Raw genomic sequence first — 21901 nt, 5'->3', positions numbered from 1 at the left:
GGTGCCATGGCACAGTGGGTTAATCCTCCGCCTGCAGTGTTGGCATCCCATATGGGCGCCAGTTCTAGTCCATCTCTCTGCTGTGGCCTGGGAAAGCAGTAGAAGATGGCCCAAGTCCTTGGGCCCGTTCACCCACATGGGAGACCTGGAAGAGGCACCTGGCTTCGGATCAGCACAGCTCTGGTCATTTGGGGAGTGAACCAATGGATGGAAGACCTTTCTCTCTGTTTCTCCCTCTCACTCTGTAACTTTACCCCTCAAATAAATAAATACAATCTTAAAAAAATTCAATAAATAAAACCAGAAAATTTAAGACAAACAAGCAGAAATTAATAAAACAAGAAAAAGCATACAATAAAAAGGATCAACAAAGCCAAATGATCATTCTTTGAAAAAACTTTTAAAAATAATAAGCCCTGGAAAAATTGATAGAGAGAAAAGAGAATTTAAGAGAAAAAGCAACGCACACACATACACACACACAGAGTATAAGAATAAAACTGACATCTTCTTGTTTGTAGCCCTTGTCAATATTCCTGTTTAATAGTGGTGTTTCTACTTTTACTTGTTGAACATTATGGTTAGTGATGTATTCAGCCTGTGCTTATAAAATAAGTTGAAAATATGTTATTGCAAGAATTAAAGGGGGAAAAAAAAGGAAGGAGGGGGGAATGAGGACAGGAAGGAGAGAGAGAAGTATGTTTATCTTAGAATTGTATCTATGAAATACATGAAATCTGTTCTCTTTGTATGAATAACATTTTTAAAAAAGGAACTCCATCCTTTAAAAAAGAGAAAAGGCAAACAAAAAATGCAAGGATGTAATAAACAATGTTATGACAGTGAACATGAAAATTTAGATGAAATGGAAAAATAGAACTTATCAAAACTAACTCAAGAAGAAATAGAAAAATTTACATACTCATATATAACCAATAAAGAAATCAGAAATTAAAGACCTTCCAAAAAGAAAATTAAACGTCAGATGATTTTACCAACAAATTCACCTAATGCTTAAGAAAAATAGAATACAAATGTTAAAGCATTTAGGAAAAGGGAGAAATGGGTTTTGGGAAAGGGGGAAATGAGGTGAATTCATTTTATGAGTTCAGCATAATCTTCTTAAGAAAACCTAGTAAGGACACCACAAAACAGAAAATTACAAGCTAATTTCATTTCTTCACATCAAAATAAAACTCTTAAACAAAATATTAGCAGACAGACACAAATATAAAAAGTATCTACCAAAACCAAGGCAAATCAAGAGTAAAACAGGACACAATATGACTATATTTAAATTCGAAAGAGATACCTTACAATCATTAAAAGAATAAAGGAATACCATGAAGAATAACTATACCAGTCATCTGACAATTTAGATGAAATGGATAAATAGAATTTACCAAGTTTGATATTTTAAGAAAGAAAATCTGAATAGCTTCATCTATGTTAAAGTTAAGTTAACTGATTATCAAAATCCTTTCCTTAAAGAAATCTCCAGGAACAAATGGTTGTGTTAGTGAATTTTATCAAATAGCTAAGGTTAAACAACACAACCTTTGTGTACATACTTTCAGAGAGGAGAGAAGGGAATACTTTCCAATTTGTTTCAAGAGGCTTATATAACTCTGATACCAAAACCAAGAAAATTAGAGATGATTTTCTGTAATTAATATTGATGTACAGTATTGAAACGTTAGCCAGTTGAATCCGGCAATACCAAAACTGCTATCCCAGGAATGTAACATTGTATTAACATTCAAAAACCAATCAAGATAGGGGCAGGCATTTTCCAAAGCAGTACAGGCACCGTTTGGGAAGCCCACATCCCTTATCAGAGTGCCTGGGTTTGAGTGCTGGCTCTGACCCCAGTTCCAGCTTCTTGCTAATGCACACCTTGGCAGCAGTGATGGCTCAATTGGTTGAGTCCCTGCCACCAGCGTGGGGGATCTGGACTGAATTCCCAGCTCCTGAGCATCTGGAGAGTGAACCAGTAGAAGGGAGCTCTCTCTGTATCTTTCTGCATCCCAACTAAAGCAGGGAATAACTAATTTCAAAAACCAGTCAGTGTAAATCAAAATATATTAATAAAGAAGAAAAAGCACATGATCATATCAAAAGACGCAGAGAAAATATCTGATAAAATTCAATACATATTCATTTTAAAAAAACTGTCAGAAATTTGGACCAGAAGGAAGCATTCTGAATCTGACAAAAGAAATTATGAAAGCCTATAGCAAATATCATAATTAATGAACAAGTATAGAATGTTTTCCCTTCCCCATTAAGACCAAGAATAAGATAAGAATATCACTCTCACTATTTGTATTCAAAGTGTATTGGAGTTCTACTTAGCCAGTGAAATAAGACAAGAAAAAACATGCAAATAAGTAAAACTGTCTCTATTTGTGAATGACATGATTGTTTACAAAGTCCTCAGGCATATCTTACTAGAATTAATAACTGAAGAACTTAGAAGCAGAAAATGAGATCAATATATAAAAATAAATCTCATTCTTACATACTACCAGCAAAAAAATTGGGAAATTAAGTAAAAAAAATCCACTATCACTAAAATGATAATTAAGAATGAATTTAACCAAGTATTTGTAAGATCCATACACAAAACTATAAAGCATTATTGAGAGATTAAAAATCTAAACAAAAAGAATATGCCATGTTCATGAATTATTCAAAAGTCAATTCTCCCCAAACTGATCTTAAAAAAACACTACAATTCAATACAGTTGAAATCCATAATCCCAATCAATATTCCAACAAAATTGTTTAAGGAACTTCACAAACTGATGAAAACTTTACCTGGAAGTGCAAAGGGACAAAACAGAGAGGGGAAAGAAAGAAAGAAACAGACACATAGTGGAGCAGGAGGACAGAGTGGGCAATGGCACAGACTAGAGGTAGGTGTCATTCACAACAAAGGTGACATGTGAAGTGGTGGAAACAGATGCTCTTTCAGTAAAAGCAGCCAGGACAGCTAGGTTATCTATGGAAAAACTGAAACTTGAGGTCTACCCCACAGCATACGTACAAATCAGGGCCTGAGGACTGTAAATCTAAAGGTGAACCAGCAAATGGAAGATCTTTCTCTGTCTTCCCCCTCAAAAAAACTGTGTCATACAACCTTTTGAAAAATAAGTAAATCTTAAAAAAAAAAAAAAAAAGAAAGAACAATCCTATTTTATTTAGTTACAGAGTCACTAAAATTATGGCTTGTACAACAAAATAAGAATCGGACTTCCAAAAAATTAAAAACTTTTGTGCATCAAAGGACAATATCAAGAAAGTGAAAGACAATCCACAGAATAGGAGAAAGTATTTGCAAATCATGTATCTGATAAGGATTTAGTATCCCAAAGACAAGCATTTAAAGAATTGTTACAGTTCAACAATGAAAAAAGACAAACAACACAATTGAGAAACAGGCAAGGGGTGAGCAGGTGGTGCGGAGGCCAGCTGGACCACCCATATCCCATATCAAAATATCCAGGTTCCATCGCCAGCTATGCTCCTGACTCCAGTTTCCTGGTAATGCACACTCTGGGAAGTTCAAGTGCTTGGGTCCCTACCAGCCACATGGGAGATCTGGATAAAGTTCCTGATTCCCAGGCAACTGGGAGGTGAAACAGCAGATTCTATGCCTTGTCTCTCTGTTTCTCAAATAAATAAATAAAACAAAGGACTTGAATGCACATTTCTCCAAAGAAATACAATAGCCGAAAAAACACACGAAAAGACATTGAACATCACTGACCATGACAGGAATACAAATCAAAACCATAACTTGATACTACTTCACATGTACTAGGATGGCTACTATGAAGAAAACAGAAAATAACAAGCATTGACATTGTGACTGATAAAAAAAAATTGTTAATGGGAATGTTAAATGGTGTTGCCACTGTGGAAACTGGTACGCCAATTCTCAAAGAAACAATGAATTACTCAATGACTCAATAATTCCACTCCTAGGCATTTATCCAAGAGAGACAAACAGGTTGGAAATAACCTAAACTCCATCAAAGGAGGTGTAGATAAATAAGTTGTATTCTATAAGACATTTTGTCAAAAAGTTCAAGGAAAAATGGAATTGAAAGACAAGTTTTACTGCCAAAAAATATTTAAAATTCATGCACAGTGTTTTCATAATATGCATTTCCATATTTTTGAAGATATATATGCATGGATTTAAAAATTATATATCAAAATTATCTTTTTTAAAGACTTATTTTTATGAAAAGCAGAATTACAGATGGGTGGGGAATCTTTCATGCATTGGTTTACTCCCCAAGTGGCCACAACAGCTAGGACTGGGCCGGGCCATAGCCAGGAGGCAGGAGCTTATTCGAGGTCTCCCACATGGGTGGCAGCAGTCCAAATACTTTGGTCATCTGCTGCTGCTTTCCCAGGTATGTTAGCAGGGAACTGGATTGGAAGTGGAGAAGCTGGACTTGAAAGAATCGCCAAATCTACATAGACAGAAGGAAAACTAGTGGCTGTAAGGCGATGGAGAAGAAAAAAATGAAAAATGGCTACTTAATGGATATGGGGTGGTCTTCTGGTTTGATGAAAAGTTTTTAAAGTAGAGAGGTGAGGGTTACACAACCTTATAGATGCATTCAATAAACTGGACTGTATACTTAACCATGGTTAGTTTATGTTGTGCGGATTTCACATCAGTAAAAATTATAACTTACATCTTTATAAGAATGAATGTTTATTATCATGTAATCCAAATTATTTTTGTTCTTGAAAAAAGTAAAAAAATGTATGTGAAATGCCAAGCCAGTACATGTCAATGAGTCAACCACTGTTTTCATTAAGGAGGCTTTGTTCCCCAAACACAGCATTGTACAACTTAAAAAAGCTTATGGAGGCTGGTGCCGTGGCTCAACAGGCTAATCCTTCACCTAGCGGCGCCGGCACACTAGGTTCTAGTCCCGGTCAGGGAGCCACATTCTGTCCCGATTGCCCCTCTTCCAGGCCAGCTCTCTGCTCTGGCCCGGGAGTGCAGTGGAGGATGGCCCAAGTGCTTGGGCCCTGCACCCCATGGGAGACCAGAAGCACCTGGCTCCTAGCTTCAGATCAGCGCGGCGGCCATTGGAGGGTGAAGCAATGGAAAAGGAAGACCTTTCTGTCTCTCTCTCACTGTCCACTCTGCCTGTCAAAAAAAAAAAAAAAAAGCTTATGGAAAGTGGAATTAAAAGATGTTTATTTTGGTTCCCAAAATTTTTGAAATCCATGCGTAGATTTTTCAGAATATGCATTTTCCATGAACTTTTTGAAGATCCCTTATATATTACAATAAACAAAGTAGGTTTTGAGCAAATCATGTTGTCTAAAAGATTATAAAGTGATATATAAGAATGGTTGAAACTTGTCCTCATTTTTAGAATATTCTAGTAAAATCTGCATTCTAATTTGCAGGATTTATGGCAAAACTCTGGAGTCTGACAAACCAGCTTTATGTTAGCTGTGTGACTTTGGATAATTAATGTAACCTCTCTATAAATTTCCATTTTTTCATCAATAAAATGAAATGAAGGCAATAATGGCTAATTAACATGAATTTTAATGGAAAATGTCTATCATAGAGATTGGCACATAGAGGTAATTAAACTATAAATTACTCTAAAAATTACAAACTATACCCATGGAAACATACTACTATCGAGTTGAAATTAAAAATTCACTGATACATTCATTAAGAATATAATTATTACCTACTACCTAATCGGCATTGTGCTAGGTGCTAGAATAGTCTAGATAAAAGGCTATGTATATTATTAAGTGATTTAAAAGCAGCTTTTTTTTTCCCTTTTGGAGGGATGAAGAAAGGGGTAGAAGATGCAGCACTGAAAAAACTTAGTTAAGAAAAAATAAACAGAAAGTAACAATGACTGAAGTATCCAACAAGAGATTAATGTGAGCAAACGGGCTGATACAGAACACAGATTAAAGGAGGCAGAAAGGCTATTTGACAAATGACTTAGCTGAAGCACCAGATAACTTAAATATCTTCAAATATACTTATTTTTACCTAAGTAAAAGATCGTTGATGTATGCTCACAATTTCCATTTATAAGCATCCTAGTCAGTTAAGGTTATTTATGTTTTACATTAAAAAATATGTAATCTGGGTGCTGGTCTGTGACGTAGCTGGTGGGGCCGCCGCCTGCAGTGCCAGTGTTCCATATGGGCACTGGTTCGAGTCCCAGCTGCTCGACTTCCAACCCAGCTCCCTGCTGATGTGCCCGGGAAGGCAACGGAAAATGGCCCGAGTCTTTGGGCCCCTGCAGTCACGTGGGAGACCCAGAGGAAGCTCTAGGCTCCTGGTTTTATTTTTATTTCTTTATTTATTTGAAAGGCACAGTTATAGAGAGGCAGAGGTAAAAGAGAGACAGAGACAGAGAGAGAGAGAGAGAGGTCTCCTATCCGATGGTTCACTTCCCAATTGGCCGCGATGGCCAGAGCTGTGCCAATCCAAAGCCAGGAGCCAAGAGCTTCTTCCAGATCTCCCACGTGGGTGCTTAGGCCCAAGGACTTAGACCTTCTTCTACGGCTTTCCCAGGCCATAGCAGAGAGCTGGATTGGAAGTAGAGCAGCTGGGACTCGAACCGGTGCCCATATGAGATGCTGGTGCTTCAGGCCAGGGCGTTAACCTGCTGTGCCACAGCGCCAGCCCCAAGGCTCCTGGTTTTAGATCACCCCAGCTCTGGCCACTGCGGCCATTTGGAGAGTAAACTAGCAGATGGAAGATCTCTCTCTCTCTCTCTGCTTCTGCCTCTGTAACTCTGCCTTTTGAATAAATAAAAATAAATCTTAAAAAAAATACATATATGCCAGCACTGTGGCTCACTTGGTTAATCCTCCACCTGCGGCACCGGCATCCCATATGGGTGCTGGATTTTGTCCCAGTTGCTCTTCTTATAGTCCAGCTCTCTGCTGTGGCCCGGGAGGGCAGTGGAGGATGGCCCAAGTCCTTGGGCCCCTGCACCTGCATGGGAGACCCAGAAGAAGCACCTGGCTTCTGGCTTCAGATTGGCGCAGCACCAGCTGTGGCGGCCATTTGAGGGGTGAACCAACAGAAGAAAGACCTTTCTCTCTGTCTCTCTCTCTCCCTGTCTAACTCTACCTGTCCAATAAATTTTATATATATATATATATATATATATATATATATATCTAATTCGGGTAAGTGCTGTGGCATAGTAGGCTAAACCTCTGTCTGGGGCGCCTGCATCCCATATGGGCACCAGTTCATGTCTGGGCTGCTCCTCTTTTGATCCAGCTCTCTGCTATGTCCTGGGAAAGCAGTAGAAGATGGCCCAAGTGCTTGGACCCCTGCACCCACGTGGGAGACCCAGAAGAAGCTCCTGGCTCCTGGCTTCAGTTCAGCCAAACTCAGGCCATTGCGGCCTTTTGGGGAGTGAACCAGTGGATGGAAGAACTCTCCCTCTGTATCTCCCTCTCTCTGTCTGTAACTCTGGCTCTCAAAATATTTTATATATATATATATATATATATATATATATGGAATCTAAGTTTAGATTTACTGAATTTCTTGATAATGTAAACAAACATAACATTTTGAGGGTCTGGCCATTTCTTGGAATACAGTTCAATATTGAATCATAGAAAATTTATAATTAAAAGTTTAGGTAATTGTAGTATTGACTCAAAAGGCCATGAGGAAACTTTCCAAGGTAAAACTCTCTATCACATTCATTACACAGGTACATATTTATTGGTCAGGAATCATTGAACTGTACACCTAAAATCTGTGCATTTCACTATTGTAATTATACATACACACACATTGTTTAATTTTAGACAACTGGTCCTCAAAGGCAAAGCAAAAAAGAGACCTGGTAGATCTTATGTGATAAATAAAATGAGGCAATATAAGCTCTAACCCACTGCTTTATTCTTATCAGACTACAGGAAAACCATAATCCTAATTAAGAAAACTGATAATTCCATCTGTTTATATATCTGAGAAGATATACATCTTAATTGCAATTTAATTTGTCAAATTCCTTGAAACAAAAATATGCACAAGGCATCTAATTTATTTGGGTGGGCATTTGGTGCAGCAGTTAGTATTCTTTTTTTTTTTTTTTTTGACAGGCAGAGTGGACAGTGAGAGAGAGAGAGAGAAAGATCTTCCTTTTTTGCCATTGGTTCACCCTCCAATGGCCGCCGCGGCTGGCGCATCGCGCTGATCCGAAGCCAGGAGCCAGGTGCTTCTCCTGGTCTCCCATGCGGGTGCAGGGCCCAAGGACTTGGGCCATCCTCCACTGCCTTCCCGGGCCATAGCAGAGAGCTGGCCTGGAAGAGGGGCAACCGGGATAGAATCCAGCGCCCCAACCAGGACTAGAACCTGGTGTGCCAGCGCCGCAAGGCGGAGGATTAGCCTGTTGAGCCACGGCGCCGGCCAACAGCAGTTAGTATTCTGCCCAGGGCCTCCACCCTCTATATGGGAAAGTGCCTGGGTTTGAGACCATGCTCTGCTCCCAATTCCAGCTTCCTGCTGATGTGCACCCGGGGAGGCAGCAGCTGATCCCTGCCACCAGGAGAGGGATGTGGATTGAGTTCCTGACTTCTCTGCTCTGGGAAGGCCAAGGGAACCATGCTTTGGTAGAGGCCAGCCACCCCTATCACATTCTGCTGGCAGAGCAGAAGTCTGTTAAAGCTTTAATCACGGTAGACGAATGGTAAATTTACAAGGAAGGTCCACACAGCTAACCTGACCTTCAAAGAAAAAAGGGAAAAAGCGCTCTTTATTGTGGAATAGTTCTAAAATTGTTTACAGATGAAAGGAAGGAAAGGCAGTATTTAAATCAGCCAGCTCTACGACAGGACAAGACCAAAACCCGCATCTCAGAAAGGAACCAGCGCTCTGGGAAGGCTTTGTTTTTACAGGCATTCCTGCCTAACCTCTCTCGGGCAGCACGTTTATAAAAGGCCATCTTTCTTCACATGCAGTCAGCTCAGCACACACGGCGTAGATCTGAGGCCAGGAAACAGGCACAATAAACCGTCCCCGAGACCGGAGCAGAAGGCAGAGCACAAGTCGTCTCTTTCTTAGATGACAAAAAGGGGCCGGGGGGAGGGAGGATAAAAAGATACAGAGAGACGCTTCAGAATCGCACTTCAAAAAGTATCATGGCTTTTGCTCGGTTAAAAAAGCAATGAAAGTTGAGGCCAGTGCTGTGGCATAGTGGGGAAAGCGCCCGCCTGCTTTGCCTGCATCCACTGAGGTACTGGTTTGAGTCCCAGCTGCTCCACTTAGGATCCAGCTCCCTGCTAATGGCCTGGGAAAGCAGCAGAGGATGGCCCAAGTACTTGGGCCCCTGCCACCCATGTGGGAAACCCAGATGAAGCTCTGGGCTCCTGGCTTTAGCTTGGCCCAGCCCTGCCTTTCGAATAAATAAATCTTAAAAAAAAAAAAAAAAGTGTGTGTGTCAGTGGGGCTGGGTCAACCTTCACAAAGTTCTGTTTTTAAAATCTGAACTACATACCAAAACAAGAAACACAATCTTATATTTAATATGTTAGGGGGCCGGTGCTATGGTGTAGTGGGTAAAGCCGCTGCCTGAAGTGCCGGCATCCCATATGAGCGCTGGTTGAAATCCCGGCTGCTCTTCTTCCGATCCAGCTCTCTGCTATGGCCTAGGAAAGCAGTAGAAGATGGCCCAAGTCCTTGGGCCCCTGCACCCACGTGGGAGACCCGGAAGAAGTCCCTAGCTCCTGGCTTCGGATGGGTGCAGCTCCAGCCAATGTGGCCATCTAGGGAGTGAACCAGCAGACAAAAGATCTCTCATTCATTCTCTCTCTCTCTCTCCCTCTCTCTCTATCCCTCCCCCCCCCCCCCGCCTCTCTGTAACAACTCTGCTTTTCAAATAAATAAATAAATCTTTTAAAAAAATGTTAGGATGCTGCTGCTGCTGCTGCTGCTGTTGATTTTGCTTATGCTTTAAAGGGCTTGGGGATGTGGGAGCCTTAACCTACCTTTCACATTGGATATTACAGGATTTTCTCCATAAAGACAATATCTTCACTTTACTACTATATTCCTGAGTGAACAACAGGACTTGTGATTCAAAGGACTTTCAAATTTCAGTATAGCTTTGAATCCACTAAAGATCACATTATCCAGAAAATGGTGTTAGCAATAACCTAAGAAACTTTCAATCCCCATCAATTCCACCACTATTCTAGGGGCTGCAGGTTACCATACATATCTTTTATAAACTATATCTTTTAGTAGTGACAACTTTGATAACATGATATATAATATTATGTAAACGCACACCCAAGAAGGTGTCTTTATGATTGGTAAGACCTTTCTCTTGCTCAGGAAGTACCCGTACCACCTTCTTTGCACAGCAGACAGGGAAATAAATACATAAGACACGCCACCGAAATTCCTTAACAGTAGTCTGGAGACTTTGTGCCTATGAATGCTCACCACCAACTGAAGATTAAAAACTCATCATGATTTAATCAGTTTCACGTATTCTCTTTTATGACACCCCTTTCAAATATTCTCATATTACAGTTACATCTTCAATAAAAATAAATTAAAAATCCTTACTGTATCAGCTGATATCACTCAACTTAGTTTTCCAGCCTGGTAGATTTTCAAAAGCAATGCAAACACAGGCTTCCCTGTGGAGGCTTCTCTGAAACCTCCAGGCAGGCCTGCTCGTCCCTCCAACCCTCTCATCACACACATGGTGATGCTCCCTGGTTGCATTTCTACCACTGTTTGTGAACCCTAAAGGTGGTGATCAGGGACATTTATGTTAGGTTCTCCAGGGCCTATCACAGGGCCTGGCCACAGCAGATGCTTAATAAATGTCAACCAATTGAATGAGTGGTGCATCAAATGCTGAGTAAAAGACTCAACTAGGCAGCAAAGGGTGGGGGGAGTTTTAGAATGTGTTTGAACATGGTTGCTTTCTGTATATAACCTTAGATGCAAATGCCATTTCCTGTTCCTGTGTCTGGGTTTCTTCATTTATTAATAAGCTGAATACGATAATCTCAAATATTACTCCCATTTCTAAAATAATGCTTTTAATGAAATAGTCATCTTGCGTCCAAATAAGCACACTCTCTTAATCAACCTTCATTCCACTGACTCACAGGATTAAAGATTTCTATGCCTTCTGAGAAATGTACAGTCTCAGCAAACGTCTCAAACTGTATGGAGCCTCACCATCACCTGGAGGGTTGGCTGAACCACAGATGACTTCCCTCCACCACGCCTACAGTTCTGAGTCAGTACACCTGGGGTGACATCCAGGCATTTATAATCCTGACAAGGCTCCAGGGGCACAGATGCTGCTGGCCCGGAGAGCTCCCCTTTGAGAGCTGCTGCTCCAGATTCTAAAAACTGTACACTCCAGTCAAAATTGTTTATTATAATTAATGAAATATCATGTAAATATACAGAGGCGATTAATCTTCAAAGTAACTGTTGAATTAGGTATGAGAAAATTCAATAAAATACTGAGACATTTTCACAAAAATCTAGAATTGGTATTCAAATTCCCTTCCTAGTGGCTTTATTCTTAGTCCAAATAAAAGTAACACTAGACAGTGATAAATTATTAGTATGAACATGGGCATAAATGGACATGAGGAAACTACTAGAGTGAAGGTATGTTTATTATCTTGACTATGTTGTTGTCATCATTTCTTGGGTATATGTACTTGTATTAAATATCCAACCCAGTTTGTATACTAACAGAGTTAAACTTTATTGTATGCCAATTACACTTCTATAAAATACACAAAGACCATAAATGCATATTCTCACATACCTCCCCCAAAATTTCTAGGGAAAAAACACTTGGGAAAAACTCTGCCCACTTCTAACAAAACCAAGCACAAATCAGCCCTAACGCCAAGCAAACCCATTCCCAATTATTTGCTGAAATGAAATGAATACACAAGAGGTTTGTTCAGGAAACACCCTCATTCATAACAGCTGAAAACCTGCAACAGCTCAGGTGTTCAGCAGCAGGAATACATATAAATAAAATGGAGTGTCTTTATAATGGAATCCTGCACGGTGATAAAAAGGAACAAACTGTGCACTCAGCAACACGGATGATCCCAAAAGTAGGATGTTAAGTGAAAGAAGCCTTAGACCAGAGTGCAACTCCATGATCCCCTTTACGTGAAAAGACAAAACTAATCACGTAAAAAAGTAGAACATGGGCCAGTTCTGTGGCTCAGCGGGTTAACGCCCTGGCCTGAAGCGCCGGCATCCCATATGTGCACTGTTCAAGACCCGGCTGCTCCATTTCTGATCCAGCTCTCTGCTGTGGCCTGGGAAAGCAGTAGAAGATGGCCCAGGTGCTTGGGTCCCTGCACCCATGTGGGAGACCTGGAAGAAGCTCCTGGCTCCTGGCTTTTGATCAGCGCAGCTCTGGCCGTTGTTGCCAATTAGAGAGTGAACCAATTGCCTCTGCCTCTCCTCTCTTTGTGTAACTCAGACTTTCAAATAAATAAATAAGTATTTTAAAAAAGGTAATATGAGATGTTTTAAAAATAAAATAAAAATAAAGTATAACAGTGACTGCCTTGGATCTGGTGACAAAACTAGGATGTGATATAAGGAAATTTTCTGATGTAGTGATAATGTTCTGTATCTTGGGTTTCTTTGGCTTACAAAGGAAAATGTAATTGCCAAAACTCATGGACTGGTTGGGAATACTTAAGATTTGTGCATTTAATTGTAAAAATTTACCTCAAAATAAAAAAATATATAAATTAATATTGAATTCTAGCTAACAATATGTGTGTACAGGTGTTTGAGTATAAAATGTACTCATGACTGGTATTTTATCACGCAAAAGAAAAAGCACTGATGGATGGAACAGATCCATGATAAATCCGTGTGTAACTAAACGTTAACAGAATCCAAGTGGTAAGCACGCAGAGGCTCACTGTGCAATTCTTTCATCTTTTCTCTACGATGTTGGGGAGAGCTCCAAGACAACCAAACAGAGGTACCTCCCCCACAGAGAAAAACCAAATTCCCTACCAAAGGGATGCAGCAAAGCAGATCTGGGATGGCTGTGCAAAGGGAGGCACATGGGGAACCTGCGGAAGCTGGAGGTGACCCTGGCCCAGCAGTCAGGGGAGCTCCCCTGCAGGGCAAAGAGCAAACAGGTGAGCCCCAGCAGCCCCCATCTGGCAGCTGAGAGCCCAGCAAGGACAGGTCCCTGGAGTATGGCCGCTAGCGCTGCGGCCTTGAGAGCACAGGCTGCGGCAGGGTGAAAGGAGTCACGGTCAGAACCCGCACTGCCCCGTGAGACACTGCGTGGCACACCCTTGTGACCTTCCACACCTTCCGTCACACCAGCGGAAACAACTGCAGCCCTCAAAACCCAACTAGCCAGCAGCAACAGTGACTCCAGGACTGGTCCTGCTCTCGGGACCTTAGATGCCGGGTGCCTGCCTCTGAAGATGTGTGGTCATGCTCTATTTTTTTTTTTTTTAAAGATTTATTTGGAAGGCAGAGTTACACACACACACACACAGAGAGAGAGAGAGAGAAGAGATCTTTCATCTGCTGGTTCACTCCCCAAATGGCTACAATGGCCAGAGCTAGGCCAGACAGAAGGCAGGAGCCAGGAGCTTCTTCCGGGTCTCCCACACAGGTGCAGGGGCCCAAGGGCTTGGGCCATCCTCCACTGCTTTCCCAGGCCATTGGCAGGGAGCTAGATTGGAAATAGAACAGCCAGGACTAGAACCAGCACCCATATGGGATGCCAGCGCTGCGGGTGGTGACTTGCTGGCTCTGGGGTCATTCTATTGTACTCCCTCCTTCCCCAAGGGTGGCACACACTACCCTGAACTTGGGTAGGCCCCACGGAGGCTTCCTGCCTGGACATGCACTGGTCTAGTGGGCAATTACACAGACACAACGGACTTTCCTGGCACTGCCACAACCCCAGCCGCCACCACCACCAGGACCCGCGTACCCATGCTGAGACTGACAGGAGCTCCCTGCCCCGCCCCCATGCCTCTGCCACGGTTGTCTTCCATGACAATGGAGACAGAGTCCACATTTCAGCATTCAACGGGAGCTGAAGCCAAAGTGGCTTACCAAACTAACATCTGAAGAGACATCTTCAGGAAAAAGCCTTCAGTTTATGAGAACCACCCTTTAAAATGACAGAGACGGGGGCTGTACTGTGGTTCATCGAGTAAAGCTACTGCCTGCAGCACCAGCATCCCACATGGGCACCAGTGTGTGTCCTGGCTTCTCCTCTTCCAATCCAACTCCATGCTAATGTGCCTGGGAAAGCAGTAGAAGATGGCCCAAGTGCTTGGGGCCCTGCACTCACTTGGGAGACCTGGAAGAAGCTCCTGGCTCCTGGCTTTAGCCAGCCCTTACCATTGAGGCCATTTACGGAGTGAACCAGCAGATGGAAGAATGATCTCTCTCTCTCTCTCTCTCTCTCTCTCTGCCTTTCCTTCTCTGTAACTCTTTTGAATGAATAATCTTTAAAAGTAAAAGTGGTAGAGACAACTGATGTGCTGCCAACTGAACTATGTCAGATGCACAACTACTGACATGGGGACACAGAGGTACGAGGCAGCAATGCAATACGACATCACAAAAGGGACACAATGCTTGAACACCAGATTCCAATGAGAAGAAGCTAACACACTGCCTGATAAAGAACTCAGAAGATGGGCAGGCATTTGGGATGCCTCTGTCCCACACTGGAATACCTGTATTCAACACTGGCTCTGGCTCCTGATTTCCGCTTCCTGCTACTGCAGTACCTGGAAAGCAGCAACGACGGCTCAAGAGTTAGGTCTTCGCTATCCATAACGATGACCTGCATGGAGTTCTTAGCTCCTGGCTTCAGCTCTCTGGCTATTGCAGGAATCTGAGGAGTGAGCCAGTCAATAGGTTGGCTCTCTCGCTCTCACTCTTGCTCTCTTTCTATCTCTATCTCAAATAATAAACTTTTAAAAAATCAAAAGAAGTATTATAAAGATACTCAAAAAGGTATAAGAGAATATAAGACAGTGAAACAAAAGAAGGAAATCAATGCATAATGTGAATGAGAAACTCAGGAAAGATATAGAGACCTTGAAAAGGAACCAAACAGAAATCTTAGAAAGAACGAACTCAATAAATCAAACAAAAAATACATTTGAAAGCCTCAGTAGCAGACCAATGAAGCAGAAGAAAGATACTTAAATTGAAAATGGATCTTTAGAAATATCCCAGTCAGAAACAAACAAACAAACAAACAAGAAGGAAGACAGCCTCTGACATCTTTGAGACACCATTAAATGAACTAATATTGAAATTCTGGGAATCTCTGACAGAGGACAGTAGTGAAGGCAGAAAACCCTTTCAATAAAATAATAGCTGAGAACTTCCCCAATCTGGAGAAAGGTATGGACACACAAGTACAGGAGACACAGGACCCCAAATAGACATGATTTTCTGGGTCCTCACCATAACATGTGCCAGAGAATTCTAAAATCTGCAAGAGAAAGGCACCAAGTCTTGTAAGGAAATCTCCATCAGGATAACAGATTTTCAACAGAAACCTAACAGACCATGAACAGAATGTTACATTCCAACTTTCAAAAGAAAAAAAAAAACTACCAACCAAGAACACCTTACCCATCAAAGCTACCTTTCATAAACGAAGGAGAAATAAAGCCTTTTCAGGACAGACAAAATCTGTAGGAATTCAGACGCTGGCACTGTGACACAGAAGGCTAATGTACCTGTGGCACCGGCATCCCATGTGGGCACCGGTTTGAGTCCCGGCTGCTCCACTTCCCATCCAGCTCTCTGCTGTGGCCTGGGAAAGCAGTGGAAGACTACCCAAGTCCTTGGGCCCCTGTACCTGCTCCTGGCTCCTGGCTTCAGATTGGCCCAGCTCTGGCCGTTGGGGCCATTTGGGGACTGAACTTGCAGATGGAAGACCTTTCTCTCTGACTCTCCCTCTCTCTGTCTGTAACTCTACCTCTCAAATAGAGAAATAAAAATCTTAAAAAAAAAAAAAAAAGTTGAAGGAATTTATCACCAGCAGACCAGCCTTAAAAAGATTCTGAGATTCCCAACTACTATCAAGAAAATGTGTAAAACAAACCCCATTAGAAGAACAATGGATATTAAATAAATAGAATAAAAATTTAAATGATAGAATTAAGTCATTACTTGTAATAATAAATTTGAATGTAAGTGGTCCAAATTCCCCAATTAAGCTACAGATGGGCTGAATGAATTTAAAAAAATGGAGACCCAATGACATGCAGCCTAGAAGAAACTCACTTCACAGAGGCTGAAAGTGAAAGGATGGAAAAAGATAGTTCATGTAAACAGAAACCAAAAGTGAGCAGAAGCAGTTATAATTACATCAGACAAAGCAGACTTTAAGAAAAAACAAAAACTATAAAGAGATATAGAAGGTCACTATATAATGATCAAGGGACCAATTCAACAAGAAGATGTGACTATTATAAATGTATATGCACCTAATGTCAGAGTACCCAGTTTGATAAAACACACATTAACTCTAAAGGAAGAGACAGGCTCCAACACAACCAGTGAGGGACTTCAGCACTCCAGGCTCATCAATGACAGATTATCCAGTCAGAAAAGTCAACAAAGAAACATCAGAGTTAAACTGCCCTATAGGGCCGGCGCCACAGCTCACTAGGCTAATCCTCCGCCTGCGGCGCTGGCACCCCAGGTTCTGGTCCCAGTCGGGGTGCCGGATTCTGTCCCGGTTGCCCCTCTTTCAGTCCAGCTGTCTGCTGTGGCCCGGAGTGCAGTGGAGGATGGCCCAAGTCCTTGTGCCCTGCTCCCCATGGGAGACCAGGAGAAGCACCTGGCTCCTGGCTTCAGATCGGCGTGGTGACAACGCGCCAGCCGTGGCGGCCATTTTGGGGGGTGAACCAAAGGAAGGAAGACCTTTCTCTCTGTTTCTCTTTTTCTCACTGTCTAACTCTGTCTGTCAAAAAAAAAAAAATAATAAATAATAAAATAAATAAACTACCCTATAGACCAAATCAATCTAACAGACATTTGCAGAACATTTCATTCACAGCTGGAGATACACATTTTTTCATTACCATGTGAACATTCTGTAAGCTAGACCATATATTAGACCACAAAACAAATCTCAACAAATTCAAAAAAATCAAAATCATATCATGTATCTTTTCTAACCACAATGGAATAAAATCAACAAATACATGGCTAAACATGCTCCTGAATGAACAATGGTTTGCTGAAGAAATAAAAAAAAAAAAAAAGGAAATGAAGGAGGAGTTTAGCTTAGCTTAGCAGCTAAGAGATGTATGGCCTGCTCCAGGAGTACCTGCACCTGAGTTCCAGGTCCAGCTCCTGACTCCAGCTTCCTGTCAGTGCAACTCCTGGGAGGCAACAGTGATGGCTCATGGAACTGGATTCCTTCCACCCACATGGGAGGCCTGGATTGTAATCCAGGTGAACAGCTTCCACCTGGCCCCACCCTAGCTAATGAGAGAATCTGAGGAGTGAGCCAGTGGATGGGAACTCTTCTATGCATACCTCTTTTTTCTCTCTTTCTCTGTCCCCTTGACTGTCTCTTAAATTAAAAGCAAGAACAACAACAAAAAACCAGGGGCCAGTGTGGCCTGGCAGATAAAGCCACCACCTGTGATGCTAGCCTTCCGTATGGGCACACGTTAGTGTCCTGACTGCCCCACTTCTGATCCAGTTCACTGTTAATGGTCTGGGAAAGCAGCAGCAGAGAGCTCAGGTGTTTGGGCCCTGCCACCCATGTGGCCGACTGGCTTTTGGTCTGGACCGTACTGGCCCCTGTGGCCATCTGGGGAGTGAACCAGAAGGGAGAGACTCTCAGACTTTCAGACTTTCAAAAAATTTTTTTAAAAGAACTTTATTAAAAAATTTTAAAGGGAATTTAAAAATTACCTGAAACAAATGAAAATGAAAACACAACATACCAAAGCATACAAAAGCAGCCCTAAGAGGGAAGTTTACAGCAATAAGTGCCGACACCAAAAAAGTAGAAAGATATCAAAGATGTGGTAGGATATCAGTCTAGTTGGCGATACAAACACAAATACACATGTACACACTCCACACACACACGATATCATAACAGTTGGCGGTACAGAGAATTGCATATGGTATCTATTCATGTATGCATTTTAATGGATTTACTGAATTTTAATTAAAAAGTATTTAAGTACCTGTACTGTTTTTCCAAGTCCCATGTCGTCACCGAGAATACACCCTCTTCCTTGTCTGTAGTGTCCATAGAGAAACTGCGTTCCTTCTCTTTGGTAGTCTCTCAAGTACCTATTAATAGTGTAAGGGATGGAGTCTCCTTCTTCAGATAATTTAAAAGCAATAGCAGATGATGATGGAAATTTTCGACCTGGGAAATACGGCTTTTCCAAATCTTCATCATCAAATATAAAATTCCTGGGGCAATCTTTAACAGATTTTACTTCTTGAAGTCTTTTAAGAGGTATTTTCCTTTCTTGAAGATCTGAGTATAACACAACAGCAAATGATCTCCCATTTTCATCCACTGTGATTGATTTTATGCTTGCTTCACAAAGTGTTTCATTATCTGGAGAAGGTGCAAGACATCTTTCTCCTGGATGCCACCTGTCTACAATAACAAAGAAGAAAACAAAGTTTCCAAATGTAGCTTATAAAATGACACTGCATTTATACACTGCTGAGGGAAAAAACGTACCTCACGTTAATACCTTTTCCAAATAACTGAAAGGAGACAAATGATACCATTGTAGATACTTTCCTAACCTCTATTATCAGATGCCATCCGATAATAAAGACTAAAGGGTACTTAGTTTATTTCCATGGTTCTTACTCTGTTTCATACATGCCTGGACACTATCTCGGATGATTTGATTCGGTGGATTTATGTCATGGGCATCTGGTTTTATTGTTTTAAACAAAATAAACAGCTGCTACTGTTGAATGCAACCTGTGATTCTGATGCACAGCCAGGGTTAAGAACCACCTATGTAAATACGAGTATTCTTGCTGACTTGTGTATGTTACATGTATGACACAGGACATGCAGAGTAGTGGTTAATAGGACTTGTCAATGAGTAAGCTAAAGTCCTCTGGACAGCAATGTGTTTGTGGTTTGCCTGTCTACTTTTTACAGTTGTGTTGTCTCTTTCCTCTGGAGACAGCTGCTTCTTTACACTGGCAATACCACTGCTTTACCACTAACCGAGGGCAACTCCAATCAGCTCCTGATGATGTCAGTCTTGACAGATTTTCCCCTCCCACAACACAAACAGTTGAGGTTTTAAGAAATGAATTATAGGCCAGCGCCGTGGCTCACTAGACTAATCCTCCACCTGCGGCACCAGCACCCGGGTTCTGTCCTAGTTGCTCCTCTTCCAGTCCAGCTCTCTGCTGTGGCCCGGGAAGGCAGTGGAGGATGGCCCAAGTCCTTGGGCCTTGCACCCACATGGGAGACCAGGAAGAAGCACCTGGTTCCTGGCTTCGGATCGGCGCAGCGCCGGCCATAGTGGCCATTTGGGGAGTGGACCAAAGGAAGGAAGACCTTTTTCTTTGTCTCTCTCATTGTCTAACTCTGCCTGTCAAAAAAAAAAAAAATGAATTTTTGCTACAATCCTAATATCCTTTGGACAGTCAAACCTTCTACATCTGTTTTATTTTTTATTCAGAAGATTTAACTCTGTGAACGAATTCTGTTTTCTACCATTTCTTAAGATCAGATGAGACCATTGGTAGCTTTCTAGGGCCTTCCTGATGACATCATATTAGCTTTTTTTTTTTTTTTTAAAGATTTTATTTATTTGAAAAACTGAGTTGTGGGGGGGGGGGGAAGAGAGAGAGAGAATGAGTCTTTCATCCGCTGGTTCACCCCCAAATGGCCACAACGGCTATCTGAAGCCAGGAGCCAGCAGCTTCTTCCAGGTCTCCCACGCGGTGCAGAGGCCCAAGCACTTGGGTCATTATCCACTGCTTTCCCAGGTGCATGAGCAGAGAGCTGGATGGGAAGTGGAGTAGTTAGGACTTGAACCAGCACCCATATGGGATGCCAGTGCTGCAGGCCAGGGCTTTAACCCACTCTGCCACAATGCTGGCCCCCATATTAGATTTGTGACTATAATGACATATTTCTATTGTCTTACATAAGACTGCCTCCTTAGGGTGCTCTCAGGAGTAAAGCCGTTACTCCCACTGAGGTTGCTGTACCACACAATCCTCAGCACACCAGGAAAATCCATGCTCCCACTCAAATCTCTGGACTCAAGCTGTTTGAGAACTGTGACGGTATTCTAAAAGACAGGTAATGTAAAAACACAATCTGCTACACAGGTCAAACAACACACCGTTCCTGTTTTCAGAACAGTACCGGCTGAGGCTTAGAACCTAACGCAGCCCCTGCTGCAATTCTTAACACGTTATGTCTGCTTCACACCGTGTGCGGGCATCCCTGGCAAACGCTGTGTCATTTCTACAGATTTCACTCTTTAGTTTATCCTTCAACACCTATGATGTAACCACAAACTATCACATACTTTATCACACGATGGATAGAAAGAAAACCATTGCAAAGAAAGATGATTAATTCCTCTTCCTGCATCAAATCAACCAGTATCATTTCATCCACTGCCAGTTTTTCAAGGCAGAAAACCCAAGTCGGCCCTTACTCTCACCACGCAACATTTAAAAGAAATGTCACTTTCCTCCCCACCACTGTTTCTCTCAGCCAAGGGCAGGCACACTTCTTCAACACAGTCAGATATTAGCTATCTGTTACTTTAGATTTGGAGGCTATACAGTCTGTTGTCTTTCCTAGGAAAACCACCACAGACAAAAATGTAAGCCAACGAGCAGGACGATGTTCCAATAAAACTTTATTTACAAAGCAAGTGTCGGGCCGGAGGTGGGCCACAGCGACCGGGCATCACATCGGTGCTCCACCTACACCCTATCTTGTTTAATCACAGGAACCCAGCGACGGCGGGGCGACGATGCGGCCCGGGGCAGGGGCTCCAGGGCCCACGAGGTCCACACAGACTCGCACCCGATCCCACCCCGGGAGAGGGGCGGGGCACCACTGCCGCCGCGCTCTGCGCAGGCGCGGGCACCACCCCGGAACCGCCGCGCCTGCGCACAACGCACAGGCCTCCGGGCTCTCAGGGCGAGCTCGCGGCTCATACCTGGGCGGGAGGCTTCAGCGCGGGGCTCCGCGACACAGGGCTCCATCCGGCCAAGGGGACCGGCCCGGCACCTCCCGCGGCACTCAGCACCCGGCAGGCCAACAGCCCCCGCTGCCGCCCTCGGGACATCGCCACCGGGATGGCGCGCGGCGGCAGAGCCTGAGCGGGCCCCAGAAGAGAGCGGCGGCGCGCAGGCCTGCGGCCAGGCTGTGTCCACCTGACCGCCTCCGGCCCCGCCGCCGCGACCCGAAATCTCCCTCTAAATCCCCTCTCCAGCTTCCAACCCTGCCTCAAAACATCCCGCGAGAACCGGCTTCCGAACTGTCATGAGGGTCTCGCGAGAACAGAATTTTTTTTAAACGTGGGCGGGGCAAGCCTTTCTGCTTTCCTTTCCTCTACAGGCTCGCGATAGTTGGGAGTATCGCGAGGTGTCCGGTGGCGCGCCGCGCAGCCGCGGTGACTTCGGAGGGCCGGCCATCGCGTCCTGGGTGCCCGCGCGAGGGGAGTTTAGGAGGCGAGGGACTCCCTCCTGGATGTCCCGAGGGGAGCATCGGGGCTCGTACGTCGACGTGCAGGCCCGGAAACAGCTGCCAACACTTTGCGCACACGCTGTGAAAAGTGGAAAGGGCGT

General features: G+C 43.0%; 1 protein-coding gene across 1 annotated transcript in view; it reads right to left on the bottom strand.

Moving 5' to 3' along the window:
- Positions 1–21522, bottom strand: part of ERCC6L2 (ERCC excision repair 6 like 2) — a 130021-nt gene extending 108499 nt beyond the window's left edge. The window contains exons 1-2 of the mRNA XM_062208551.1: positions 21271–21522; positions 18280–18707 (exon numbers count right to left, since the gene is read on the bottom strand). Coding sequence (XP_062064535.1) covers positions 18280–18707; positions 21271–21316 — 474 coding nt within the window. The 5' untranslated portion in view covers positions 21317–21522. The remainder of the gene's footprint in view (positions 1–18279; positions 18708–21270) is intronic.
- Positions 21523–21901: the final 379 nt, after the last annotated feature.

This window comes from Lepus europaeus, chromosome 12 (genome assembly GCF_033115175.1).
Source record: "Lepus europaeus isolate LE1 chromosome 12, mLepTim1.pri, whole genome shotgun sequence".
Classification (NCBI taxonomy): Eukaryota; Metazoa; Chordata; class Mammalia; order Lagomorpha; family Leporidae; genus Lepus; species Lepus europaeus.
The sequence above is the reverse complement of the archived record's forward strand: the minus strand, read 5'-3'. Positions and strand labels throughout refer to the sequence as shown.